Source organism: Anser anser (assembly GCF_964211835.1).
Source record: "Anser anser genome assembly, chromosome: 25".
In the NCBI taxonomy this organism is placed as follows: Eukaryota; Metazoa; Chordata; class Aves; order Anseriformes; family Anatidae; genus Anser; species Anser anser.
Genome location: NC_139746.1, coordinates 2,167,671 through 2,195,040, shown reverse-complemented (window position 1 = coordinate 2,195,040; position 27,370 = coordinate 2,167,671). Strand labels below are relative to the sequence as shown.

At 49.7% G+C, this 27,370-nt stretch overlaps 1 protein-coding gene across 9 annotated transcripts; it reads left to right on the top strand.

Annotated features, from left to right (window-relative positions):
* Window positions 1–283: 283 nt before the first annotated feature.
* On the top strand, window positions 284–18,258 carry KLHL26 (kelch like family member 26). 9 transcript variants are annotated; one of them, XM_083811210.1, is made up of 6 exons: window positions 319–436; window positions 2,320–2,465; window positions 2,623–2,749; window positions 2,835–4,113; window positions 12,072–12,254; window positions 15,318–18,258. In XM_083811210.1, the coding sequence occupies exons 4-6, from the start codon at window positions 3,983–3,985 to the stop codon at window positions 16,897–16,899; spliced, it is 1,896 nt and encodes a 631-aa protein (XP_083667336.1). In that variant the 5' UTR covers window positions 319–436; window positions 2,320–2,465; window positions 2,623–2,749; window positions 2,835–3,982; the 3' UTR covers window positions 16,900–18,258. The 9 variants fall into 9 exon arrangements, with proteins under 9 accessions (XP_083667338.1, XP_083667342.1, XP_083667340.1 ...); XM_083811213.1 differs by lacking the exons at window positions 2,623–2,749; window positions 2,835–4,113 and adding an exon at window positions 8,753–10,041; XM_083811208.1 differs by having other exon boundaries at window positions 2,623–4,113.
* The last annotated feature ends 9,112 nt before the right edge of the window (window positions 18,259–27,370 follow it).

Here is a 27,370-nt window from a genome sequence, read left to right as displayed (position 1 = left end):
GCGACAATCTCTGGGCCCGTAACAGGACCCCCGTGTCTGTGGGGCCGTGACAGCCCCCTGGAGCCCCCAGTGTCGTGACAGAGCTCCCCAGACGCCCTCATCTTTGGGATCACGACAACCCCCCGGGGCTCATGACGGGACCCCCGTGTCTGTGAGGCAGCGCCCGTCCCCAGACCACCCCCCCACCCCCCCACCCGCGGGGCCGTGACACCGCCGGCTCCCCTCGCCCTCGGGAGCCGTCACCGGCCCCGGTGGCGGCGGCTGCGGGGCGGCGCCAGGCCCGGCGGGCGCGGAGCAGCGCCCCGGGCCCCTCTCGCCGCTGCGCCTTTAACGCGGCGACTCCGCCGCCGCCGCCTCCCAGCTCGGGGCCCGGCGGCGGCGCAGCGAAGATGGCGGAGTCCGGCGGGGCCGAGTTCGCCGCGGAGCGGCCGAGCAGGTGAGCGGGGCCCGGCCGCGGCCTAGGCCGGGGACCGGGCTCGGGGAGGCGGTGGCGGGGCCCCCGGGGGCCGGCGGGGCGGGGGCCGGGCCCGGTCCCGGTTGGGGCGCGGAGGCCGGTTGGAGGCCGGCCGGGCGGGGGCCGCTGCACCGCAGGGCTCCCTCCGGCGCTCACGACCGCCTCTTTTATTTTTTAATTCATTTTTTTTTTTCCCTTTGGCCCCAGGGGTCGTGGCGAGGCGGAGTGCCCAGCCCGGCCTCCCGCATCTTCCTCCCCAGGGAGGACCGGAGCGGGGCTCTCCGACCTGTAATTGATGGTCATAATGATAATAACGATAATAACAGTAATGATAATGATAATAATAATAACGACAACAATAACGCTTTCACTGCTGGAGTTCACGAGGCTGAAGTTTGCGGGAGGCTTTGTATCTCTGTAAATTTGGGAATGTGGTTGTTACACACCGGTCCTGCTGGCATGCACAGCCGCCGAGTTTTGTGGTGTTTCAGGCCCGTTCTGTAAAACCCCCCGTTTCTAACACGGCCCGCGGGGCCGGACGGTCCCGCAGAGCCACCGGGATCTGTCACACCCGTCACCGGTGGGGCGCGAGCTGCTGGGCACCCAGGTACCGCGGTGCTGGTGAAATAGGGCTCAAGGTGCTGGGCTCGGTGCCCCCCGCATCCATGAGCCCTCAAGTTGGTGTCTGGGGCCAGAAGGCCGTCCCGGGTGGTACAGGTGCTCCCCGCCCGCGGGGGATTTCTGTCCCCAACGCGTTGGTTCCCGTCGTCAGCCAGAAGTTACCGCGCTGGGCAGCGTTCAGGGAGCTGCCGGGTGCCGTGCCGTCAGCCCGTCGCGTAGCTTCAAAGCAGCGTTTCTCCTCAGCTTGCCTCTCCCCGAATCCACTCCCGAAATAACGTCACGCCGTGCTCGGGGAAGGAAGGCTCTTAGGCTCATTGTTCAGCACTGGAGAAGCCTGTCTCAATTCTCACCTTCTACATATATTTTATTTATTTTTTTTTCTAATGACTGCCTGTGTAAACTGGATGCCGAGCTGCCTTGGGCGTTTCATTTTCTCTCTCTGCACCTCTTTTTTTTTTCCTTCCCTCTCCGAACAGGAACAGCGGCGCGTCTCGCACACAGGTGTTGGTAGGGCTGATCGCCCGGCGCTGGGAAGCGTCTCAGTGTGGGGCGTGTAGCAGTGAGAAATGGAAGTAATTTGTTTCAGGGCCGTGATAAATCACCCGGGCTGGAGCTGCGGCAGTTCTGTTCCCTGAGCTGGAGCTCCGTGGCGTTCTCTATCGCCGCGTGTTTGTTTTCTTTGATAATTTTAAATTAAAGCCTGGTGAGATCTGGATCCTGCTTCTCGTTGGTCGTTAAGTCTCTCATTTTAAAGGATGGATTTATCGGAGAGTAAATCCATCAGGGAGCCTGTGGGGAGAAACCTGGTGGGGAACGTTGGATACGCTGCATAGCCTGATACAGATCAGGAGGAGAATTTCAAGGGCATGCCCGACCAACTCGCGATTCCTTCTTAGCTGCTTCTGACTTTTCTGCGCTTCCTGAGCGTTCGCTCTCTAGGGCAAAGGACGAAGTCCTCCCTCGCTGCTACACGCGCATGCCATCTCAGCGGTACTCAGGCAGCGCGGGCAGAATTTCCATCTTTGGAATTGCGACCGCGTGGCTGCTGCGAGCTGCCCGCCAGCACGCTGGCTCCCCCAGCTTGTCTGCTGGGGATCCCGTGCGTCTGTGATAAGGAACATGCTGTGCCAGACGGTGTGGACAAAAGGTTCTCTTCTCGCAAATTGAAAAGCAAACTGCCCGAATCTTCTATTTTGAAATAAATTTGCCTTTTTTATTTTTTCTTTCTTCCTCCTTATGGATAGAGTTTCCTGAACTGCAAATGGGTTGCATGTTTTACTCCCAGCCCTCGGTATCGTGTGGAGGGAGTGTGTCAGGCTACGTAATTACCCTGTGTGTAATGCTGTGCTCAGCGCTGCTCCCGAAGATGTGCTTTGAGCTTGGCGAGCAGGTAAGGACAGCAGAAATGGTGAAATCCATCGGTGCCGTCGGTAAGAGAAGCTCTCTGTGCTGCAGGCAGCGAGATGTGTGAACTCCGCGGCAGTGCTTGTAGAGCAGGGTCTCACAAAGCGCGGTCCCACAAAGATCTAGGAAAAATACCTTTTCAGATGCTGCAGAGGATCTGCCGCACAGGCCTTTAAGCAGGAATTAATCGGGGAGCCCAGACAAGCTGCTGAGGAGGGCTGCGTGTCTCTCGAACTTGGGATAATCCCTGGAGGGAAGGAAGGCAACCAGGTTGTACAAACACTTTTCAAAACCCTCGCTAATAGCGTTACACGCTGGCGTGTTTGCTGAAAGCAATCCCACCTGTCAAAACCAGGATGAATGGACGAGGGAGACCTGCAGGTCTTGCTTATCTGAAAGTACATGTGTCTTGCTTCACATCAAGAGAAAGTCGACCTGAACTCCCCTAACCTTACCGCTTCTGAAGAAAGCGGTGAGAGAGAGAGCAAACGTGCAGGAGGACGGGGTAAAATGGCAACAGGGGAAGGAAGATAATGATAAGGGCTGTGAGCCTGCCTTGCTTTTGTGGTATTGAAGCCTTATATAGCTTCAGTCTTCACTTAGGCTTTTTTTTTTTCTTTTGAAATTGTTCAAAAGTTTGGTTTTGTGTGTTTTTTTGTGTTCTCTTCTCTGCCACATGGCAATTTTTAAACAGATTTAATTGTTAGATCTGGTAGACGCGGTGTAAATGTTTACACTCTAATTGAATCACTGTAAAAATAACTGCTGCTTTCTCTCTCAACATTGGAAGACTTCTGAGCTGGAGGCTTTATTTAGACCAAAAGTAAACTTCAGTGATTCTTTAAAGGTTTTTCTCTTGCCCCCAAGTATTGCTTGATGTTAGCAGCTTTGAGAGGAAGAGCCTCGCATCGCGGGATGATGGCTAAGGCGTCGCTTGTATGGAGGATGACACTGAACTTGCACAGAAATCAGTGTAGGTCAAGAAAATCAAGAAAAGCTGTTGCGTTTCTGGGCTCCTTGGGTTTCGTTGTCCAGGCGATGCAGTTAGGGTGGGTGGCACGAGGTGTGTGCGGAGCCAAACTGCCCGAGAAGCTGGAAAAGGTGCTGCTGTTTGGGACGGGCACACGCCTGCAGAAGGTAAGTGCAGGGGATTTAGGTAACGAGGGAAGCGGGCTACAAGCAGCCGTGGCGGTAAGAGGATTTGATCGTGGAACTGAACGGGAATTGGTGTTACAGTGCCAAATGCTGGGGCAGCTGCTTGCATCTGCTGCAAAACGTGGTTTCTACAGCTTGCCTTAAAGGGCTGGCCTGTGTTTCTTCCCCTGCCTGCTATTTCGTCACTTCACGTTGCTTTTGCTCGAGATCCCTGGCTGCTCAGGGGCAATAATCTGCAGGGAGGAGGTGCAGGGAGAGGAGGAGCGGCGTGCTGCGGGTCACGACAGCGTGGCTGTTCTGCTCCCCGTGTGCCACAGCGCTACGGTTACACGCACAGTGGGTGCTGTCATGTTTGTTTCAACACTGCCCAGAGTCTGCAATCGGATGCTGCAGAAGCAGGCTGAGACGAACGCTTCTCCGGGAGCCTCGCGGTCCGGTTCTGAAGTTCTCCTAAATTTTTGCGTGGAGCCGAGGGATCGGTATGGTTCTGCGGGCTGGAGGAGGTCGCAGGGTGATTTACTTGGTGGGGGGAACTTTTTGCCCCGTAGGAACAGCAAGCAGAGCTGAAATGGGCCGTGCCCGGCGGGAACGTGACCCAGGCTTGGACGAGCTGGGAAGCTGAGACGGATTTTTGGCTGAAAGAGGCAGTGGCAGTGCCACGGACCAGCTCAGCCCCGTCGTACGCTCCACTTCTGAACGCAAAATAATCGATAACACGAGGTAGACAGAAGGGCAGGGTGGGAATCGTCAGCCCAGCCGCGAAGCCGTGCTCGGGGCTGGACCGGGTGTCCCTTTTGGGGTGGCCTTGGTGGCTCTGCTGTGCATCCCGGCACCACTAGGTGCCTCTCGGCCTTTGCACAGCGGCTGCCACGGGTGCTGCTGGAGAGGTGCGTGGGGATGGCAGCGCGGGAAGCGCCCGCTGCGGCTTTTTGGGGGGAAACCAGCCGCGGCGGCGTGCTGCGGAAGGGTGGGTCTGCCTCCTGTCCTGCTCGTTTGGAATCGCCGCAGCTTTCCTTTTCCTCAACCCAGGGTTTGACCCAAAGGGCGTGGGGTGGGGGAAACACAGAACGGTTTAGGGCAGTGCTGTCAGCAGTATCGAGCGTGTAAAGAGCCCGTACTTAGACGCATCCACTCGTGTGCCCACGGCATTTTACGGGGTATGAAATCCACCGTCCTTCTGGTGGTCCTCGTGCTGCTGCCTGAGCTCGGGAGCAGCTGACTTCATCGGACCACTTACACGCTCTGGGTGATTTTTCTGTTTGCTCGGTTTGCTCCTGGCTCAGCGGGATTATTTTTGGGGCTGATGAGAGTATAATCAGTAAAGTTTCAGGGGTAGCACCTTTCCCGTTCACAGTCGTTGCAAAAATACAGGTCGGGTGCCCCTGCTGGAGCAGGGACCTCCCGAGGTCCCTCCCGACCTCGTCCCTTCTGTAATTCCGCGGTGTCTCAGGCAGCACGGTGGCGGTCGCCACCCACGCTGAGATCCCCTGCGGCAGCTCCGGGTCCAGACACAGAGAGCAGGAGCAGTGCATGGTGGTAAGTGGTCTCAGCCTAGCGTGGGGGGCACGTTGGGGACCCTGCCGTGACCACCCCACAAATTGGGGCTCAGAGGGCTCTGTCTTGAGAGTCGCACTGTCCCCTTCAGTCCCCAAATGAAGAGCACCAAACTGCTTTTCCCCTTTGTCCCTGCACCAGCATAAAGATGAACCTGGCTCTGTGACAGAAACATTTTTAAGAATCTTGTTGGTTTTTTTTCTTTTTTTTTTTTCTTCTCAATTTGTCCCGGGTACAGCATGTACTGACCAGTCCCTCACGTTGAAGCTCCATGAGGTGGCACAGAGTTTAATGTGCTCAGATGTTTCGCCCTCCACTTTTTTGTTCCATGCTCCAACGCTCCGTTTTACCAGGCCAGCCAGCTTTTGACAGCCATCCAGTTTTATTAGTGCTTTTAGCAGAAACCAAAATCCCACCTCCTTTGGCTCGCGAACAGCCTAGCGATTGAAGTCTGGGCACAGAAGACATTCGTGTGTGTGCGGCTGCTGCGCCCCGTGTGCATCCAGCGTGGAAAACAAGAGAAACAGAGATTCAGAAATGTGTCTGAGGGTCAAAAAAAATAATATTTTTTTAAAAAAGTTGAAAAGACGCTTGCTTTAACTTGCTGCCCTGCGTTTGGGTTATAGGGGTTTCCTCGGCTCCGGCTTCGGGACAAGTAGGATGTGGGTAGGCAAGCAGTAGGGGGATGGGGAGGACCTGCTTGGGAAAGCACTTAGGAGTGAGGCATTAGGGCACTTTCTGGCTTTTGCGAAATGCCTTTAATTGCTGCTTTCACTGCCTGCCGGGCTGAATCAGGCGTGGGCTGCCCTGCAGAGGGAGGGCGTGGGAGCCCAGCGGTGCCCGGTCCTGGCCCAGCGTCGGGCACTCGACCTTCTGAGACCCCAGCTCCCTGTTTGTGGGATGGACGGGCGTATCGCGTCCCCCTAGCACAAAGCAAAAAGGCTGGGTTTTGTTCTTTTAGAAAAAAAAAACTTCTTGCAATGACTTGTTCTCCTTTCGCCGAGCATTAACTCTCCTTAAACTTGGAGACTCGAAGTTTAAAAGACAGAAGGTGAGGTTTTTCAAACCGATTTTTCACTGTTCAACTTGAGACGTTTTGCAGAAGACCGTTTCCCCCAGAAAATATTACTCCTTCTAAACTTCAGACCCATTTATAATCTTTATTTGAGCGCTCCAAATTGCTAGGCGCTTCTAAATAGAGATATTAGTCTCAGGCTTTCTACTGGTATTTATTGCCTTGATGAAGGAGAGGGTGTCAGGAGAGGAAAGCGAGTGGAGGCAGAGGAGGGAAATAGGAGAAATCAAGAGAAGGAGGTGGAAAAGGGAACAAAGAAATCGATGAACTGATCTTTGCTCACATATCTTTCCTAAGAATGTTTGCGCTTCTCTGGAAAACATCGCCTTCGTTCGACGCATTAATATTTAATTAGTTGCTGATCATTAAGTGCTGATCGTCGCCGCTAATTTGACAGGCAAGCGATGGGGAAGGCTGTTCCTGGTGGGGTGCTGGTGACAGCCCTGCGTGCTGCGGGGGACGTAAGTGGGTTAACAGGGCAGGGATTTCTGCAGTCCCATCGCCTGGCAGCGAGGAACCTGCCTCGCACCCAAATTTCGGGTCTGCCACGAGAGGCTCGAAGGACGCCTCGGGGTGCCCCCTGCCACGGGGCTGCAACGGCCCCATGAAAACAGCGAACCGGCAGCGACGGGCTGGCCTCTTTGCCCCAACGTAACGCTCGGCAGCGCGCGGTGCTGCAAGCTCATCTTCGTCGCTTGGGCATGTGATGCGCAGCCTGAGGAGCTGAAATATTGCAGTAACCATGGCTACCGGTGACTTATCCGAGGGAGTTTGACTTTTGTTTTGATTTTAAGTGTCTTAATTGTAGTTTAAAAATCAGAACCTGAATGTGGTTTTTTTTTTTTTTTACTTCGGCATGAAGCGAAGGGCATTAAATGATTTGCATTATTAAAATACCTATAATGCTGCCTTTCAAAGGCTCTTAAAGAAGGTCCTTAATATTCATACCATACGTGCTAAATAAAGTTACTCTTGAGCTTTGTTAGCTCTGCTGCTCTCGCCATAAAGCATTTTTTTGCAGGCTTGAGTGCTCAGGAGGTGCCTCGCTGGTTATTTTGCAATCCTGAGCCCTTTGTTTATGTGGCGCTGAGCGCTTTGTGCATGCGAACACACACATGCTGCTGCTTTTCCTCCGGCCTCTTTTGTACCCCAGCCATGCCCCGCAGGGTCCTGCCTTCAGAGCTTGTGTTTACTGGAGAGGCTGGCTGCTGGAAGTTTGCCCTGCTTAGAAATCTTGCCAACCCCCTCGAGTTCCTCCTGGATGAAGAATTACCAAGCACCACCTGCCCAGAGAGGGGGAAAACGTGGGTGGATATTAGCAAGGATGCTGAACTGGGATGCAGAGAGATGCTAGCACCAGAACTCTCTGCCCATCCAAGGAGGACCACGGTATAAAAGGAGAGTAGCAAGAGGACTTGCGGAGCAAAAAACTTCTTTTCTCGCTTAATTCGATCACTGAAATGTTTTCATCTAGCCTGGTGTAATTCCCTCTGTTTGTACTTGTGCAGGAGTTGCAAACATGCTGAAATATGAACTCATGCTTGGTAAGCCTATAATTCCAGCTTTGATGTTTTTAATCATCAGTACAGATTTGGTGAAAAAAACAATAATGATTCATTAGCTTGAAATGCATCTTGGATTACACGCGGTGTGGTGGAGAACAGAGGAGGCAGAGATCAGGGACGGCTGTCCCGCGAGCAGACCTCGGATGGAGCCAAGGTCGTGTCGGTGGGTGTAACACGCCGCCGGGATGTTCTCTGTGTCTCATCTGAACCGGTTCTTGAAGTGTGGCCCTTAAATACCTCTCAGCCCGTCAGCTTTAGAGGTCTCCTGGGTGTCCGGCCCCGTGTTCAGACGCCTCCTCGCCGCATCTGTTTCGGGTCAAAAACCAAGCAGTCCTCGCTCAGAAACGCGTCAGCTAGGAGTCCGGGCAGCACGCCTGGGGCAAGGATGAGCAGGTGGCCAAGCTCCTGCAATAGGCACAGCGGCAGGAGGAGAATTTCTGGGCTTGTTTGCCTTCCCTGCCTGCCTGCTGTCTGGCTGGAGCCACTCCCTTAACCCTTGCTTTCACCTTTCCCCAAGCCTGCGACGTGCGTGTGGATTTGGGCTGATTTTCCCTAAGCTGTGGCCGCGGGTACCATGCTGAGCTGTGCCCGGCGCTGACTGCAGGGGATTGAAAGCAATCTGGTTCAGAGCAGCCTGGAGACAAATCCTCTATCCCATCAGCTGTATCCTAGCAGGCCCGTTCTGGAAATTGGGTGTCAGAGATGGTAGCAGAGTCCTGGGGAGGGCTGCCCGAAATGCGCGGCCCTTCTGAATTGAATTCCAGCTTCCCCTCCACTTGTGCTGTGGGTGCAGTTATAGGAAAATAAAGATGCCTTTCACTGCTGCAGCTACTTCCCTATGGAAAGTGGGATTTCTGTTCTGCTCAAGTCACCTGTATGCCAATATATTCACGGTAAAGGTCCCAATCACGTCGGTGTTTTCAGATCCCCTCGCAGGTCGCGATGAGGCCCGTGGGATGTGCCAAGGAAGCGCTACTTGGTGGGACCGTGACTTCACCTTTTGTGCTTTTCCAGAGGAGAAATGACCGTGCTGTACGTCAGCGTGCTTGGCGCCCGCAGAAGCCTCCGCAAAAGCTCTGCCATCCTTTTGAGGGCAAAGACGGGAAAAAAAAAAAAAAAAGGAGGAAAATTCCAGAAGCTCGCCGGCCCTGCCTCCATCCGAAGCGGCCGGGGGCAGGAGCAGAATAAACACTTTCTCGCTATTGTGTGATGAAAAGCTTTTATCTTGAAGGCATGTTCTGAACCCCTGAGAAGTAGATGCAACTCCGCTGAAGTTTGTCTGCAAGGCTGCTTCTTCTGTACCAAATCGTTAAGCACCGAGTACGCGGCAGCATATTCAGATCTCGCCGTAGATAGGGACGGCCTCACAAAGGCACTTTCAAACGTTCAAGGCTTCCTTTTGTGCTGTTTCAGGCTCTGCCATCCAACTGCTGCCTCTCTCCTCCCTCCGCCTGCGATGCAGCACGGAGCAAGGCCACGCACAATGCGCGAGGCTGCCCCGCGGGGTGGCGGTGGGGCTGAGCCGAGCCTGCTTTTATCTCCAAATCCCTCCTAACCCTGCTGCAAACACGGCTTGTTGCTGTTTGCTCACCTGTCTTCCCCCCGCTTTGTCTCTTGTGAAGTTTCCTACTTGATTTCTCAGGCTTTTCGAGAGTTTTATCGTGCTTCCAGCTCGCCTGTTTCCTCTAAAGATTCTCTTTTTTGTATTTTTCAGCCTGAAAAAAACTGGACATCATCAGTGTTTCTTGCACTGTTGGGTTTTGTTTTGTCTTTTTTTTTTTCCCTGGAGGATTGTGTAATCATGGCATCCTTTTATTCCACACCTGTAAAAAGACACAGGGACAGGTACAGGGAGTTTTCCTGGGGCAGCTGCTCGCAATTACTATTGAAATGAGTCGCATGTGCAAACACTTTTATTCCTGCACAGAAATACCTCTGGCTCTCTTAAGCTTTGCTCTGGTTATTTATGGTGCCTGTAAAAGTTAATTGAGGAAAAGGCAAAACAAGGGATGTTTGTTCAGGTCAAGCAGGTTGTTGGAAGAGGCACCCACACTGGGTTGTGCCGTTTCTGTGGATAGAGTGAACGCGATCACCTCTGGTGAGTCCTCGGGCCAGCCCAGCGAGGAGGATTATTTAAAACTGATGCGACTAAAACATGGAAGAAGACTCCCGTGAGAAGAATCCTGCAGGAGACGGAGTCTGATGAAGTTACGGTAAAGTCAGGAGCTGCCCTCTCCCAGATGAGAGCTGGAGCTGCCTTGCTGTGTTTTGCGTGTCCAGCTGGAGGCAAAATGGGTTTGCTTGGGGCGCGGTACCGTGTTCAGAGGCATGGTCCTTTCCTATGTGTGGCATTTCCTCCTTGCGACCCCAGCGAATTGCTCCGAAGGGGAGAAAAAAACGAGTTTGACACGATGAATATTCATGTGCTCGCTCCCTCCAATCTCTTCCCTCCTTCGCCATGGGAAGAGCCGGGGCGCGTCGATGTTTCTTGGCTCTCGGAGCAATGGATAAGGGTCTTGTCAGCAACTGACTCGTTGCTAATCCTTTTTATTAGGGGAAGGATGTTGTAGCTGGACTCCGTTCTCCGTACTGAGACTTCAGTATGTTTTGACTTCAAGGTAGGGATTTCAGACGTGTGCTGCAGGAAGCACAGCTGACTAGTGTCAGTCATCCCAGCAGGACCCCGTACGAATTTTGGGGCGCCTTCCCAAGTCTCAGTTCTGAAGCAGGCTGCAAAAGACTTGATCTCGGCATCCCGCAGCATCCCAAAGCGCTCTGGAGCTGCTTGCGCAAAGCGTTGGCTCTCCCAGTGCTCTGATGAACATCACAGACTTCCCCTAACTCGCCTCTTCTGTAAAGCTCGCAGGAAATTGCAGCCCGATAAGTTAGGCAAGTAGCAAGCCCCGTCCATTGTTCCTTATTGTTTGAGGGTTGTTTACATCCCCTGTTTTCTTATCCCATCTCCGACCTCGCCTGCTTGTTTGGTCCATTGTGTGTGGCTGCTGTTGTTGTTCAGGTAGTGAACTTTTTGGGAGGGCTGTTAGCAGATCTGATTATACAGCCCCTAGCACACCGGGACGTAATCTGTATACTAATTTTTGGCTTTGTTTGTATGATCTACCTAAATAATAATGCCACCCTTTAAGCGCAGCACTAAGTGCACTCCTGTTGTGGACTTGGGAGCAAATAATCCAGCTTTCCAGCTTCACGGTCACCTACTTGAGATTTTTTTTAATGTCACACTTCCATAAAGTATTTCCTAAAGTGTAGATAGAAACCCAAATACCAGGCTGCTTCTGAGAAGCTCAGACCCACCTCGAATACTGATTCTTGTGCGTTTTCTTCCCAGAACACGGGATGTTGGCCCTGTGAAACAATGCAGAGTCGGATTCTGTTTGCAGGTGAATCCTACTGCCTCCTGTTGGTGCGAGCGACCCCCCCTTAGGTGTGCAGGGCACCCCGTATCGCCCTGCTCAGGAAATCTCAGCATCGCTGCAGTTATTTTCAGAGCAGCACGGAGTAGCTTGAGTCCTTTCCGCTTGCGCAGCAATGCTGCCGACGTTCACCTCCACTGACAAGTGCATCTGAGGCCAAGTGAATCTAAGAATGATGCTCTCTGCACCGAGGAACATGTGCGAGAGGCATTGGGAAAACCAAGGAAATATTTACACTGGGAGGGGACTGTTTACAGTGCAGTTCAAACAGCTGACGTTATTTAGAGCAGCCAGGCCTATGTAATATTTTGCTTTTTCTCTTCTCAGGAGGGTCAGGCGTAAGGAAAGGATCAAACGGGGCTAGCGGGGCCGTCCTTGGACGGCACGGAGCATCTAACAGCTGCACTTAGGATAGGTGCTGAGAAGAATAAGCAACTGTGATCCAGCCCCGTGGTTGAAGTCGAGGTCAGGGTGGACTCTGGGGCAGTGGCAGCGCGCGCACGCCGCTGTTCGGCGGGGAGGTTGGCCCCGCTCGCTGAAGGCTGGATGGTCTCCGAAGCCCCCGTGTGCTGCGGCGTGGCAGGTTGTCAGTGATGGGAAAGTATAATTTGCAATTCTGGAAGTCTCTTTTGTCCTGGGAGAAGGGAATGCAACCGAGGTACTGATGTCATGATGTTCCGTGTGGCTATCGAGCTGGGAATTTGCTTTCAAACTGCTTCGTGTTACAGTATCTCCCCCAGCATGCTTTGTAGGTATACCACATATTGTTTTAATTTAAAACCAGCCTGTCTCTCTTGTTCTGTTTTTAGCATGGCTGACAAGAACAGCACCCTGAAATGCACGTTCTCTGCTCCTGGCCACAGCACCACTCTACTGCAGGGACTGGCCTCGCTCCGAGCTCAGGCTCAGCTGCTTGATGTCATCCTCACTATAAATAATGAAGTGTTTCAGGTTCATAAAGTTGTCTTGGCTGCCTGCAGTGACTATTTCAGGTGAGAATCTGATAGGGAAGCAGGCATTTGTACCTTTCCCCTTGGTTTTTGTTTCCCCATCCTCTCCCACCCCAACCTCCCCGCCACATCCCAACATCACACCCACACACAACCCTCTGGAGGTCAGGTTTGCCCCGCGGATGTCGGTGGGATTACCCGTAGGTGTGTAGAGGCCTGGAGTCTGTCCCTCTGCGTTCAGATGAGGTTGTTCTACTGCAGCTGCCGGTTCAAGCCCAGGTCTTGAAGCCACCTCGGCAGCTTTGCCTGCTGGAGGAATTGGGTTTTGCCCCGGAGCTGCTTCAGCTGCTTGGGAAGTGGCAGTGAGGGCTCTGGAATGGGTCATCCCATCGAACGACAGTGCCCGTTGGAAAAACGCTCACGTTAGCTTTAAATACCACCGATCTATCTCCAGCGCGTCACGCTCAGCTGTCGAAGGGTACGGAGCATTTTGTGTGTGTGTATTCCCAGCCCCCTGGGAAGAATTGTCCCATCCCGTGTCACAGAAAGCTGGAGCACGGCGCTGGGCTTTCTTAGCCAAATTAACGCGGGGTGAGCCAATGGCAGAGCGGGGAGTTCAGCCTTAAGCGAAAAATTGAGTTCATCTGTCTTTATTCCAGTCTTTTATAACGGTGCTCTGACTTGGAATTACTTCTTTTAGTTAGGGCTCTTTGCTGGCAGCAGCGGCTTCGTGGGAGGGGTGCGCTGGGGGCAGCAGGTACGGGGAAGGCTCAGATCAACAGGGAGCTTGGTGTGGGGCTTCTGGGCTTGGGGTCGTAGCAAGTAAGGGTGGAGAAGTCCCAGTCAACCGAGGTTGTAATCCCTTGACGTGTAGGTTCCTTCCTGACCTAGCAGGTAATTAGAGGCAAGGGACTCTTGGCTTCCTTCTCCTGTTTCTTCGGCTGCTCTGATGGTGTCCGCCTTACGTACACACTGCCTAGGCTCTTCCCTTCTCTCCCCCTTCTCACTCCCCTCGGTAACGTAAACCTTCCAAGCTTATCGCTCTCCCTAACAGGCATGCAATTAATGATGGAGCTGATCTTCCACCAAATGCTAATAGCACTATTTGTATTCATAAATGCTGTATGCAGTGCCACCGCTAGCGTGTTTTCCCAGCTGAAGTATAATTGCTGAGTAGGTTTCTTGCTATAACTTCTGCGGTGTTAAGGTTGTCCCGGGGAACAATGGCAGAATAATCTAGCTTTGGAAAATACTCTGTTTTTATGCAGAACGGGGAGGGAAAAGAGTGAATTTGAGGCGTTTATGTAATCAGCATTTTAGAAATGTAACACTTTTTGAAGGAATTGCACTCTACTTGATGGTTTGTCTTCATCATGGCAACAGTAATGCTTTTCTTTGCTTGTGCACGTTGAGCTCCGTGCAGCTAATGCATGAGTACACATGTGTCTGCATCTCCTCTGGGGCAGGGGATCAGGGCAGCACGCTGTGCTGTGACATGGGATATGCAAGGGGATTTTAGCAGAATGCTCTCATCTGCTGTATGGACAAATAATTGCGAGCAGTGTTCCTGGTCACTTGGTTACAGAAAGCTGATTTCATATGCAGATATTTCCTTATTTAGGTCATTTAGCTTTTTTGTAGGTTTATGCTGGACGGCAGCAGTTCTTCTAGCCTGGTTTGGACAGGAAACTTGGAACTCCTGTCTTTTGACAGCGTTCCCAAGGTACTTCTCTGTTCCTGTGTTGATGCAGAAGAGGAGGGTCTGTTCAGCATTTTCTCCCAGCAACCTTGCAGTCGCTGCAGCTTCCTGAGGCAGCTCTGACACTTTCTTCACAGCGAATTCACCTTTCAGATGCGCAAGAGTAGGTTATCAGCGGTGGGGGAGACTAAAATGTGCAGGCAGTTCAAAGCTCTTCGGTGTGACAGCCTTTGTAGGCTTGCTGTGATGTTTGTGCAGTGACACTGGATGGCGAAACCGCGTGTCACTGTCCTTCAGCAACCCGGTTTGACTTTGCTTTCCCCAGCGCTGCTCTGCTGCTCCTTGCCGAATACTACACACGGCGCGACCCTTTGCCCCCGAGCTACCAATATGTAACAGAAACTGCCGAAACTTAATGGAAACGCATAAAAAAAAATGTGCAGTTCTGTCCGCATCACGCCCACGGGCCCCGTGGCTGGGAAACGCAGCACCGCTCGAGAGGAGCGGTTTACGAGATGCCTGTGCGCAGCCCTCGGCGTGGTATGTGCTTCCTGTGGAATTTAGAAGCCTCCCAAGGAGGTGATCTAGGGCCTAATCTCAGCGTGGCCTGGTCAACTGATGTGCTTGCAGCTGTGCTGTAAGAAAATCTTTTTCTTTTCTTTTTTTTTTTTTTTTAAATTGCCTGCTAGCCCCCTGCCGTCGTACTGCAACATAACAGACGTTTTCTGAAGTGGTTGCAACTCCGATTTTCTTAAGGGAATGAGCCTTGGAGGGGAGGTTCTGTTGTGATTACCAAAGCTGTTCATAAATTGTCTTGCATCTGCAATATTGGAGCCACTTGATAGCTGGCCTACAGTGTAATGGGCTAACCGAAATCTTTTCCTGAAGGCCCTGCTGCACGCAAGCTCAGAGGCTCACTGACCTCTTTAACATGGGTGTCTTTCCAAATAGTATTCTTTTATGGTCACAAATCCTTCATACTTAAAAAATATTAGGTAGTTAGGGGTATGGATACCAACCTATGCTGGTGCAGATCCTGTTGTAGCCTTTGGTTGCTGCGTATCATGGATACGTTGGTCCAGCACGCACCACTCCCTGCTCTCATAGCTCTGCCTACTCCTCAATGCTTCGTCCTGTGAACCATCCTTATTTATGCTGCCAGGGACAGGGAGATAGAAAAACCTAGCTTTGGTAGCTGAATGTTACTTCTTAGTGCATTGTTTATGCAAGCTTTACATAATAATTACATGCTCTTATTTCTCCTGGCTTTTAGAGATTTAGCCTTGGTTTATTTTTCCCCCTTATCCTTCCTAAGAGAATCAGTATGTTCAAAAACAATCAGAAGTAATACATCATTTACATGCGTTTAAATAGGAGGAAATTTTGTTTGTGTTCTTGACCTCCAGGGCAATGTTCACAGGCGGGATGAGAGAAGCCAGCCAAGATGTGATCGAACTGAAAGGTGTATCTGCAAAAGGACTGAAACACATAATAGACTTTGCGTACAGTGCTGAAGTGACTCTTGATCTTGACTGTATTCAGGATGTGCTGGGAGCTGCTGTCTTCCTCCAGATGGTGCCTGTCGTGGAGCTCTGCGAAGAATTTCTGAAGTCTGCCATGAGCGTAGAAACGTGTCTCAACATCGGGCAGATGGCCACCACCTTCAGCCTCGCATCCTTGAAGGAATCGGTCGATGCCTTCACCTTTCGGCATTTCCTCCAGATCTCCGAGGAGGAGGATTTCCTCCACCTGCCGCTGGAGCGCCTCGTTTTCTTCTTGCAGAGCAATAAGCTGAAAAGCTGCAGCGAGATAGACCTCTTCCGCGCTGCCGTCCGCTGGCTGCAGTACGACCCCGCGCGCCGTGCCAACGCCAGCCAGGTGCTCTGCCACATCCGCTTCCCGCTCATGAAGTCCTCGGAGCTGGTGGACAGCGTTCAGACCTTGGACATCATGGTGGAGGACGTCTTGTGCCGGCAGTATTTGCTGGAGGCCTTCAATTACCAGATCCTGCCCTTTCGCCAGCACGAGATGCAGTCCCCGCGCACCACCATCCGCTCGGACGTCCTGTCCCTCGTCACCTTCGGCGGCACCCCCTACACCGACAACGACCGCACCGTGAGCTGCAAGGTGTACTACCTGCCCGATGCCAACGTGCGCCAGTTCAAGGAGCTGACGGAGATGGAGGTGGGCAGCAGCCACTCCTGCGTGGCCGTGCTCGACAACTTCGTCTACATCGTCGGAGGGCAGCACCTGCAGTACCGGAGCGGCGAGGGAGCGGTCGATATCTGCTACAGGTACGATCCGCACCTGAACCAGTGGCTGCGCATCCAGGCCATGCAGGAGAGCAGGATCCAGTTCCAGCTGAACGTCCTCCACGGCATGGTGTACGCCACCGGCGGGAGGAACCGCTCGGGGAGCTTGGCCTCCGTAGAGAAGTATTGCCCCAAAAATAACGAGTGGACTTACGTGTGCTCCCTGAAGCGCAGGACGTGGGGGCACGCTGGAGCCACGGTAGGAGACAAATTGTACATCTCGGGTGGGTACGGGATTTCGGTGGAAGACAAAAAAGCCCTGCACTGTTACGACCCGGCCGTGGATCAGTGGGAGTTTAAAACCCCAATGAACGAACCCAGAGTCCTGCATGCCATGGTGAGTGCAAATAATAGGATTTACGCTCTGGGAGGCCGCATGGACCACGTTGACCGTTGTTTCGATGTTTTGGCTGTGGAATATTACGTGCCTGAAACAGACCAATGGACAACGGTGAGCCCTATGCGCGCGGGCCAGTCGGAAGCTGGCTGCTGTTTACTAGAAAAAAAGATTTATATCGTAGGAGGGTACAATTGGCATCTGAACAATGTTACGAGCATTGTGCAGGTGTACAACACAGAAACTGATGAATGGGAAAGAGACCTGCATTTTCCAGAATCTTTCGCTGGGATAGCATGTGCTCCCGTGATCCTGCCACAGGTAACGACCCAGAGATAACTACACGTGACTGCGTCGGCCTGCGAGATCACCCCGTGTTGCATGTTACCAGGATGCCGTGTTGTTCCTTTGTTGTTTGCAAATGGTATTGTGCATTTTGTGGGTGAGGGAAAGAGAAAAATAGCTTGCGTTCCCTCCTCCATAAAGTCCCTCCTCCTCTTGTGTAGTGTTCTGGCAAGCGTGCTTCATCAGAAGCACTTGTCAGCTAGTTAGACTTAACAGATGTTACAGCTGGAAAAAGCTTTTCTCTTTTTTTTTTTTTCATTTTCTGAAAGCGGGTGGGGGGGGGGAGTGCATTTTGCCAACTTTCCGTATTTTGAACAATGTTACACGCTGCAAACACTGACAGCTCAGGAGTAACTAAGTACTGTGGTATGTTTAAAAGAGTTCAGGTGTGATTTTTATCAATCGCTCCAAACATCATCGTTATGTCAATCTGTTGTTTTCTAGCAAACAAAAACCAAAACCTGTATAACATACTGACCTCCAGAAGCAATAAAGGGACAGTGGGAGCTGGAAGAGCTCAGGTGCTTGGATTACGAAAGCATATTCTTGCTTTTCAAAGGTGACTCGCTTTCTTTCCCCCCTCCAAAAGGGGAAATGCTTATCCCTGCACACCTCTGGTCTCCGTTGGTTCTTCGTTGTTTGGATCACGCTGCACTTCCAGATCCCCTCCTCACCCCCTCCAGGCAGCAGCATGATTTTCCTGTCCAGAAATTCTCCCGTAATTGGGGCGTCCGCAGTCCGCAGCACAAAAGCCATGTTGATAACTCGATTACGTGTAAATGGGCATGATTTTTTAGAACCGCCAACGACTCGGTTGGCTTCACTGGCAATAAGAGCTCAGCAGCTGTTCATCCAGGCTGAAGCAGGGAGCACCCAGGGTTTCTGTTCTGGGGCCCCGCTGCCTTCGCCTTTCGGATCGCTCCACCTGCACACATCATCCAAACTCTCTTTGCACAGTAAAGGAGGTGGGTGCTACTTGCTCACGTGCTTGAAGGTTTTCTCCCTTGACTTGTAAATAAGATTCCGGGTATCATAATGTGATGGAAGTCTAAGTGGAATGTGTTTTGTTGCCAGTGAGTATTTTAAATTAAGAGATTCATGTTAAGGTGGCTCCGTCGTTTTTGTAAAATCTGTGTTTACTGCACAGAATACTGTTACTTCCTGAACTTTCCTTTCCTCCAAGCCATTTTTCTAATTAATTTGACCGATTAATGAACTGAAAGTTTCTCCTTTTATCAGGTATTCTGTTTCAAGGGCTTTGTTTTGTATAAGTTTGATTTTGATGTATGCAGCCTTCTTTTTAGAGACACTGTTGCATTCTGCTGTTAAATAAATGCTCTGCTGTAACCTTTAGAGACAATATATAATGTCTGTTTTGCTGATGAATCATTCATCAGGTCTGTGTAAAGCATGAACTCCATACCTCAGATTCACTGAAAGATATTTTTCTCTAATAATTAAATCAAAGCACCTTTGGGTATGATACGGTGAGGGCACACGCTCCTCAGTTAAGCTCTCCATTCTAAATTTTAGTTAAAATGGTGCATAGTTTCATCTGTTTCTATCTATTTGCTGGTTTGCCAATAATAAATTGATGAAAAGTGCTTGTTGTTGTATAGTATGCTGAAGTCAAGTGGGCAAGCTCTGCTTTCTAGCTCTTACGCAGATAATTTACTCCATTCTCTGTTCATTTGGACTGGCATAGAAGCTAGAAACACTGAAAAACGGTCTTGGCAGATAACAAGCAGATTTTGAAAGGATGAAATGTAACTCAATACGAGCTTCAAAGTTACAGACTTCTTTTTTTTAATGCTTGCATATGCTTATGAAAAGGCTACTTTCTTAGCTTAGTAATAAATGGAAGGTTACTTGCTTTCCTAGTTGCAGAACACAATTAATCCTCATGTGAGTGAGCCATTCCCCCATTGTTGCCTCCCTAAAATACTCAAGGATTTTTCCCTGTTTTATTTAAGCCCTCCTACCAATAGTATTTCTATGGCAGCAATTGCTGGTTTGTGTCTTCTCTAATAACGGAGTTTTTCTGAACGTGCAGCTTTAGTGCTCACAGGCCACGCCGCAGCAGATGACTGGAGAACCCACGTGATGACCGTAGCTGGCATCTCTTCAGAAGGAACTTGGGCTTTTTTGTTTTTCACTCCAAGCTTCTAAGGTACGTGTGCGTGTGGTGGGGAGGGAGAGGATTAAAGGGGGGAAAAAAAGAAAAATCCTTGGAAAAATGAAAAAGCATGTTTGGTCTCACTTTTAGTGTCAGCCTTGCAAAAACAAACATAACCTCTGTATTCATTCACATTGGAATGGTGGCTTTGTAGGCCAAGGATACAGAAAGCCATTCTGAAACTGTATTTAATAAGCAAACCAACTGTTGCCTGCTATGCAGCAAACTTGCCTGCGCTCCCATTCCCTGGAACTGCAGAGCAGGTGCTGGGAAAGGTTTCCAGATCCTCTCAGTGAGACCTACAACGAAGCGCTGCTGTGCACCACCTTGTTACTGGAACGTTCTTTTCATGGCAATATAAAATAATTATTTTTCATAATGTGAGCTAGACGTATTCTAACTGTTCTAAATTTAGCAGAGACAGGCTAAAGTATTTGTGAAAGTGCGTATCATCCATATTGATAGTAAAGTTTGTTTTACTCCTTTGAAGTACATAGCTGTGGCTCTGAGCCATTCTATACATAACCATTATTCTGAAAATAAACTGGTTTGATTCTTCGTATTGAAACAACTTGACAGCTAGATCAGGGTCTTCATAAATACCCGAGTGATCATGCTGTGTGGCTGGGTCGGAGAAAATGCTTTAGAGGATGCCCTGCATGAGAAGCAAGTGGACTGGGCTCCGCTCTTCCTCAAGAATGAACCAAGCCAGATAAATGTTTGATTGCACTCAGAGCCATTTATTAGTCTCAGAGCAGCAATAAATGTTATCAGGGTAAACCTGATTTGGTACATTTTAAAATACCCTTGAACAGATGGGGAACAGTAAAAGCACAGCGTCATTAGTTCTAGGTATTTGCAGAGTATGCATGTCCCATTAGGGACTCCTGTCAGGGCCGGGATAATAGCTTCTGTCTTCTCTGATGTTTTATGGGCCTGAAATTGTACTTAAAACTATAAAGGAAGAAAGCACTAGAACTCTTGGCAGGGTGCAGAACAGCTAGAGATTGGGAATGTCTGCATCCTATTAATGGTGTCGTTGACCCTTTTCCAGAGGGTCTGTCGGCTCAGCAATCCGACTGTCATTTCTCCCTATCCTAGAACCTTGCTAATTCGTGCAGACGCGTCCTCGCTGTTGTCTGGAGGTCTTGGAAGTTTACTACCCGCAGAAAATTTCATTTCTTTGATTTACAAGGAACGAGGACACTCCCACTAGCTCTCGGTAGCCTGGTGCTGATGTAAAATGATGCTATGCAACAGAACTGCACAGGACCTCTTGTAAGCCACATCAAACCTATTCAGATGTTTCCACTTCAACGTCTGTGATAAGGTCTGTAGTTGCTGAAAGTCTGCAAACTTCAGGGACATTTATCATGCTATGATTATTGAAGCCAGACTACTGTCAGAATAAATAAAACATGTTTCCCAGTGCAACTCTAATTATGATTTTTAGCCAGTTGTGTAATGTGCAGAACTTTATTTACAATAAATCTTCCAGTTGCTTGCATAAATGAATGAGATTTCATCACTTGTGACTTAAGGACCAGGAAAAGTTAATGTGGTTGAATAAATTTACAGTCTAGTCTGGGTGTGTTGGCATGTCAGGCGAGTGAGGGAGCAGAGCTGGCTAGCAGTGCCTTCCTAGGAGGGCTCAGCTATCTTGAATTTCACCTGGGAGCATGTATATAATATTACAACGTGTATAATTTCTCACTTAAAGTTATTTTTTGCAGAGACAGCTTAGATTCCACTCTGCATTTTAATACTGAGTAGGCACAGTGTCAGCCCACAGACTCCAGAACTTTTGTTTCTCGTTCCAAACTAATAACCGAGCTTCAGAAACACAAGTTCGGTGCTTTCCAGTTTAATATTTCAACTTCAGGGAGCTTCAGAGAGAAGTTTTAAACTTTATTTGCGGGGCGGTCCTGATTTCAGCTGCTCCAGCATTGAATGTTCCATGAGATGAACACAAAATGGGCTTTCTGCATGGAGACAGCTGCTGGTTTAGCTCCACAACCTGAAATTAGCCTCAGATTGTAAGAGGAAGGGTGCAGATTCAGAGCAGAGCAGCGGTGGGGGCCTCCGGGAGGGCAGCATTGGGGTAGTGTGTGCAGTTTGCAATGGAAAGTAAAAAAAAGCTGTTAGAGCAAAAGTTTTCAGAAGGTTTTATAAGCTGTAGAGAGCAAATCAAAGGTTCCTGGCTTGATCCCTGAGGCTTTGCAGTTGCTATTTCACACCAAGGCCCCTGTCACGTAATTAGCTAGAACTATTTTATATGGCTTCTTAAAAAATGAAAATCTTTTTTGCTTGTTTATGCAGGCTACCAGCCAGTCTGCTTCTGGCTACACTGCTTTAAATCTGGAGCAATTCCTTTGAAGTCACTGGAGTTGCAGTACATTAACACTGCAGTACCTAAAGCAAATTCATCCTTTTAGATGAGTTTAACGTTTTTGATCTGTATCTTCCGGTCACAATCCTTTGAAAATGTACTAAAAAAAAAAAAAAAGAGTATTTTACATACGGTTATCTGATGGTTCTAATCAGACTGCTAATCTGTGTCTCCCTACAAAGTCTGCAATTACACGCTTTAAGTGCGCCGCATCCTTTTTTTCCCCCCTTTTCTCCTCACTGTGGCCTGGGGTCTTGTTTAAACATGTGATCCTCCTTACGGGCGCAGATTTACTGCTTGGCACTATCAATACTTGCATTCAGTACGAGTGCCTTGAGGACAGCGGTTCACAACTGGATTTAGAAGGAATGTATGAATTTCGCCGAGGCTTGGAAGAGAGAAAATTTGCCCCGTGGTGCAGTTAGCATGTCTGGACCTTAATTTTGCACGCTTCGGGGATCTCGTGTGATGAAAGCTCTCTTATGCTGAAAGCATGTACTTGCTGTTTCTTAAGAAGAAAATCAAAGCGTGTGCCATGGAAAGGGGGGTTCAGGTTTAGTGCTCGGAGGAGTAGAGTTACTCCCCATGTGCTCACGTACGCTCGTGAGCTGTGCAGCCCGGGACAGGTGTCCTGTGCTGCCTTCTGCAGCCTTCCTGTGCTTTCCATGGGGCCACGCTGTGCTTGAGGCTTTTCCTTGTGCTATCTGAGTCTGTCTGAAAGACCGGTGTGTTCTTTCAGGCTGCAGCTGCTGCAGTTACACCAAGGTAAGTGGAGGAAGGAAGGGGACCCTGCTGTCCCTGCTTCTGTTGGCAGTATTAATCCAGAAACACGTCCACCCACTGTACCAGGGCATGAACGACCATAAAAGCAAACCTTGATCCCAGGCCAGACGTTGGGCAGGTTTTCAGCTGAGGGCTTACAGCTTGCAGTTGAGAACCTCCCAGTTTCACGACGGAAACCACGTTTTTACATTCCTTTTGAGGATTTTGCAGAACAGCAATTAGAGTTCGAGTGAACGACCTGCTGCTGCTATCCAAGAGGGACGAAAGGAACTTCTTAGAAATGCCCTTCTTTGAAGGCATGCAGCATTCATCTGCAAAGCCCAGGGGCTTGTGAGTAGCACAAGACACCCTGTTCCGTAAGGCACTTCAGGTGGTGTTTCAGTCCAGTGCAGAGTTTGCTGTTAGATGGATGCCTAACTGTTTTGCTGAAATCGGGTAAAGCCACGCACTGATGTGCTTTGCAGATTGCAGCCTTAACATGGCCACAGTCGGTGGCCAGCTCTGCACTACAGACTTTGCAGCAGAAACCTGCCAGGGTAGGAATGCGACTTCCCTGAAAAACAAAAAATCCATCTCTCCCCTGTAGGACTGTCCCAGTCGACAAGTTTATCGGTGTGGCTTGTTTTGCTTCAGAGGCAGGAAGAGGGAGGGAGGGAGAAAGCGAGCACTTTGACTTTGTGGCTACAAAACAGTTTGCAAGCAGGGCTGCACTGTAGAAGAAATTTTTTAGTTACGACATACCGCTGCTCCTGTCCCAGGTTAGCAGTCTTCATGGCGCAACCTGCGTTGCTTTTGCACACCTTGTTCATTCGGTGTGCGAATGAAATCGGAATGTGTAGGGCAAAGAGAACAGCTCAGCCGCAGAAGGCAGCAAAATGGGACTGCTGTGGTGGTTGCTTAGTCACCTGCTGAGGAATCGACTTTTTGTAATGCTCCTGCTTGACTGAGACTGAAACGACTGACGCTGGGAGGTGCCTGAGTTTGGCTGGCGTGTTTGTCTAAGTGGTCATCGGGTCTTCATGCAAAAATTACCAGTTCCTGCAAACAGATTCTCTTTCACCCTTAGATCTTAATTTTTTTTTAGTACCTTCAGCATAAAAATGTGTAAGTTGAGCCTTTGACTTGAAGGTAAACATCTGTCCTAAGGCAAGGAAATAGCAGGGGCTGCTTTTCCACTGAGGAGTAGGCAGGTAGTTAACTACGTGGAGCCTATTAGCCACATTTGAAGCCGATGGTTAATAGGATTATATTTCTGCTTGAAGGTAGTAGGAGAGAGCAGGACAAGGCGTGATCCTTGTGCAGTTCCCCACACGTGATTGGTGCCTACCCCATTTTATAATATGAGCACTCAGGAAACTTCTGCAAAGAAGTTTGGATTTTAACTCTGTTGCTTATGACCCTTTTCGCATACGTCTCTGAAGCCAAACCGTGAGATTTAAAAATAATTTTTTCTGCTGCTTTACACATAGAATATCACCGAATTGTCTGAGCTTTGATTTGACAGAAGGCTGTGGAAGGAAACATGTTGCTCTCTGACATGTTGCTGTGTCTGATCTGCAATTTGATTGCAGTGGTGTAATCTCTTAGTGGTAAAAAGTACTTCCCGCTTTCCTGTTTGCTTCAATAAAGTGCGTGATTCTCGCTGGTGCCTCACCTTTTAGTGCTGATTGCGAACATACCTGGACAGAAAGCTTTGCCCACTATTCAAGGGTTATCTTTGGAAAGACGGAAAGTGGCACGCGCTTTACCAGCTCACCTTAGCATCATGGGAATACTTCTTGCTTCAGCGTGGTGTGAAGCCAAGCCTCGATTCTGGGAAAAATAACTGTAACAGAATCCTCTGTTGGGCTGCCAAAGTATTACAGAGCACCAGAACATAAGACTCATAGAAATGAGAATAATATCTTTCAGCAGTCGGTGTTTGCTTTCTTTCTGTAATTTCAGAAATTACTGGGAATGGTGAAGAAGCTAAATGGGAAGGATGACAGTGGCGTGATCGGGGAATTGTGGTGCTCTGTGCAAGGATCTTTCCCCTGTGCTCTGAAGAGAGCAGAGCCAAGTGTTCTGCACGGCTGTGAGTTGGTTTGCTTGGGCTGCCCATCAGATTTGATGAATGGTGTAGAGAGGGTAATTCAGGTGCTTTTATCTGCCGTCTGGAAACAAGGATGTCTTAAATGGAAGAAACGTGCAGAAATTCCAGGTGAAACACGAAAACGTTCTTCCACTGTAAGCACAATTCAGAGCTCGGTTCAAAATAGCATTGGAACTCAGGACTCTGTGGATTTCACAGGATATTCTTCCCTGAGGATAATGGGAACATCAACAGGAACATTAAGTAGGAAGTGTGAGAGATCAAAATCTTTGTGTCTGTAAGCAAAAAAAAAGTTCAGCTTATTTGTCGATCAAGGCACAGTCTCCTGCTGTCTGCTGTTGTGTAAGTTTTTCAGCCTCACACCTTCCTCTGAAGCCTCCAAGGGAGCACATGGAAGTAGCTGGATCTCATCTGCCAGAGCAATTCCGAAGGATCTAGAGGATAACAAACAAGTGATAAGTAAACAAACCCTCCTCCCCGCTACCCGCTTGCTCTCGGCTGCATCTGCTCGAAGAAGCTGCAGGTTGCTCAGTAAGGAGTTGTTTGCAACAAAAGCAGATGTGAGCGCAACACCCCAGTCCTCCAATGACTCTTTGTTTGCTTCAGAGCAAAGCTCTGATTCTCAGTTATAAGAAACTTTTTCATAACACGTCTGGAAGGCTGGGGGAGAAGGAACTGCTGTCTCAGGGGATCCCATCACAGCTTTCTAGTGAGATCAAGTTGTTCTCGCATGGCCCCATATGTGCTCAAGGTGAAGACGGCAGGAGACATAAATAATACTTATGGTATGAGCTCATCATTTTGTCAAAGCCATGGCATATCTCCTTCAGTGGAGGAAGAAGGAAACCTGGCACCAATCTAAAATGTCTCCTTGCCAATGCCTTAATGCAGTCAAGATTTACATTGTCTGCTAGGTCATGCACTTAGCAGCCATTCAGATCCACCCACACCCCAAAACGAGGAGCTGTGAGTGGGTGAGAAATTCCAGAAGCGACTCAGCAAACACAAGTGTTGCATTAAAGAGAAGTTTGTTACGCAAACTGTTTTAAAATCAGAGACTTTCAGATCAGAAGCAGGGTCCAAGTTGCACAATGGAATTCAATCTGATAAAGCTGCACAGGCGAAACAATACGAAAAGGGAGTCTTCGGAAGGGAGGAAGTCGTAACCCCCCCGCCTCCCTGGCCATCTGCGTTCCTTCCCTGCGAACCAAGAGCCAGAGTAGCCGTCAGAGGGGAGATTTCACTGTCTTCAATCTTGAGATATCCAAGAGGGGAAAATTTATCAAGTTTCATCTTAGGCACTTAATCTTTTGGTGCTAAAACAGGCCCAGCAACAGCTGGGTCTGTAGATGCTTGATATGACCACCTATCGTATTAAATCCAGTACGACTCAACAAATTACTTATCGTCATCTCGCTTCTCCAGCAAAAGCGCGGTGGATAATAGGTATCTTAGTGCTAAAGCTTAAGGTGTGTATGCTTTTAGCGTGACAGTCCAATTTCGCAGGTCATGAGCTGTTCATGTACGCAGCTAGAGGGTATTTATGTGAATGTGAGTGCTGGCTGTTTATGCCTGGTCAGAAATTCAGGAACGGGTTAGACTAACATCTGTCGGGAATGGCACGGGTACGGCTGATCCTGCAAGGGAATGGCCTCAATGGTCTTTGAAGTCCCAGCTCTGCTTTCTGCGATGCTATCTCTTACCACATTATAAACTCTAAGTGCAAGCTGGCAACTAGCGTTGAGGGTAGGACGTGACTTTGCTGCTAATACTTCTCCTGACAGTTGCTGAATTGAGTTTCATCCATCCATCTCCAACTGCAGTGGTGGATAATTATAACCTCTTATTTTTACGTGGGCAGGAAGTGCTTATAAATGACTGGTAAACTGACTAAAACAAGGCCACAGAGGTGGTCGAGAGTGGAAGTGAGAGCAGCGTCTAATTTCTTTGCTCTGGTAGTTCAACCATTACAGGATTGGGTTACAAGGGTAAGCGCTGTTCAGGGGCAGAGCGATGCGCCAAAAAAAGGGGAGTGCCCACTTTATCTCCATTGCTTCATAAATAAAGAAAGTGTAAAGGGCAGTGTGTGGGCGTTGGGAAACAGTATCCTCAGGATTTATTACCGCTTAATGCGTGTGTCTTGCATATCACAGTACTTTGCACCAGTTTGATGTTAACACAGCTGGAATCAATGGCTTAGCAGCCTAAGCTCGTGTTTCGAAACGGCCGTGCTCCTGGAACTGCCCGCTCCCAGCCCAGCGGGGTCATCGCTGCCTGTCCTCCCGTCCTCCTGACAGAAACGCCGCGTCCCACCCGCGCTGCGGGCTCTGCCAGCCAAGGCCCTGCCTCCTCGGCGGGGAAATAAGCCCGGTGCTGGTGGCGTGGAGTTGGGGTTCCCGCCACAGGACAGGGCAGCAGGTGAAGCTGGGTGTGCTCGGAGGAATTTGGCAGGGAAAACGTGCTTGTGGGGCAAGAATGCACCTTTCTGTGTGGTTCGGAACTGCGGTAGCCATCTTCTGCTTGGCTGTACGTCACACCGAAATGGTCCACGAAAGCATGAGCCTTTGATGATTCCTAAACCTTGGCCAGAAATAGTACTTTCACTTGGTGTCTCGGTACCAAATTTCCATTGTGCAGGTATGGCTCCTCTTCTGGCTTCACCTATCTTAGCCTCCACGAGGCAGCGATTAGAGTAGGAAGTGTTGCTTATCTTAAAAGAGTGAGCGCTAATGAATTTGGAGGTTTTTATTTTTTGTTTTCCCCTTTGTCACACACTGCTGCATCTGAGCATGGGAAAGTAGACTGTTCCTGGGGGTGTTCAAGGAAAGGTTGGACCTGGTGCTTAGGGACGTTTTACTGGGTGACATTGGTGGTTGGGTGACGGGTGGTTGGACCAGATGATCTTGGAGGTGTTGTCCAACCTTAATAATTCTAAGATTCTATGAAGAGGGGATGGAAATCCTCTTCGCAACCCTGCATGGTTGTTCCTGCTCTGTGTGATGCACCGAGAACTGCTGCGCTCAGG

Coding starts and splice junctions, on each gene's coding strand:
- KLHL26 (XM_083811210.1), top strand. CDS start 3,983: ATGTTTGTTTCAACACTGCCCAGAGTCTGCAATCGGATGCTGCAGAAG. Junction 4,114..12,071: donor TGCGTGGAGCCGAGGGATCG/GTATGGTTCTGC, acceptor TTCTGTTTTTAG/CATGGCTGACAAGAACAGCA. Junction 12,255..15,317: donor GCCTGCAGTGACTATTTCAG/GTGAGAATCTGA, acceptor CTTGACCTCCAG/GGCAATGTTCACAGGCGGGA.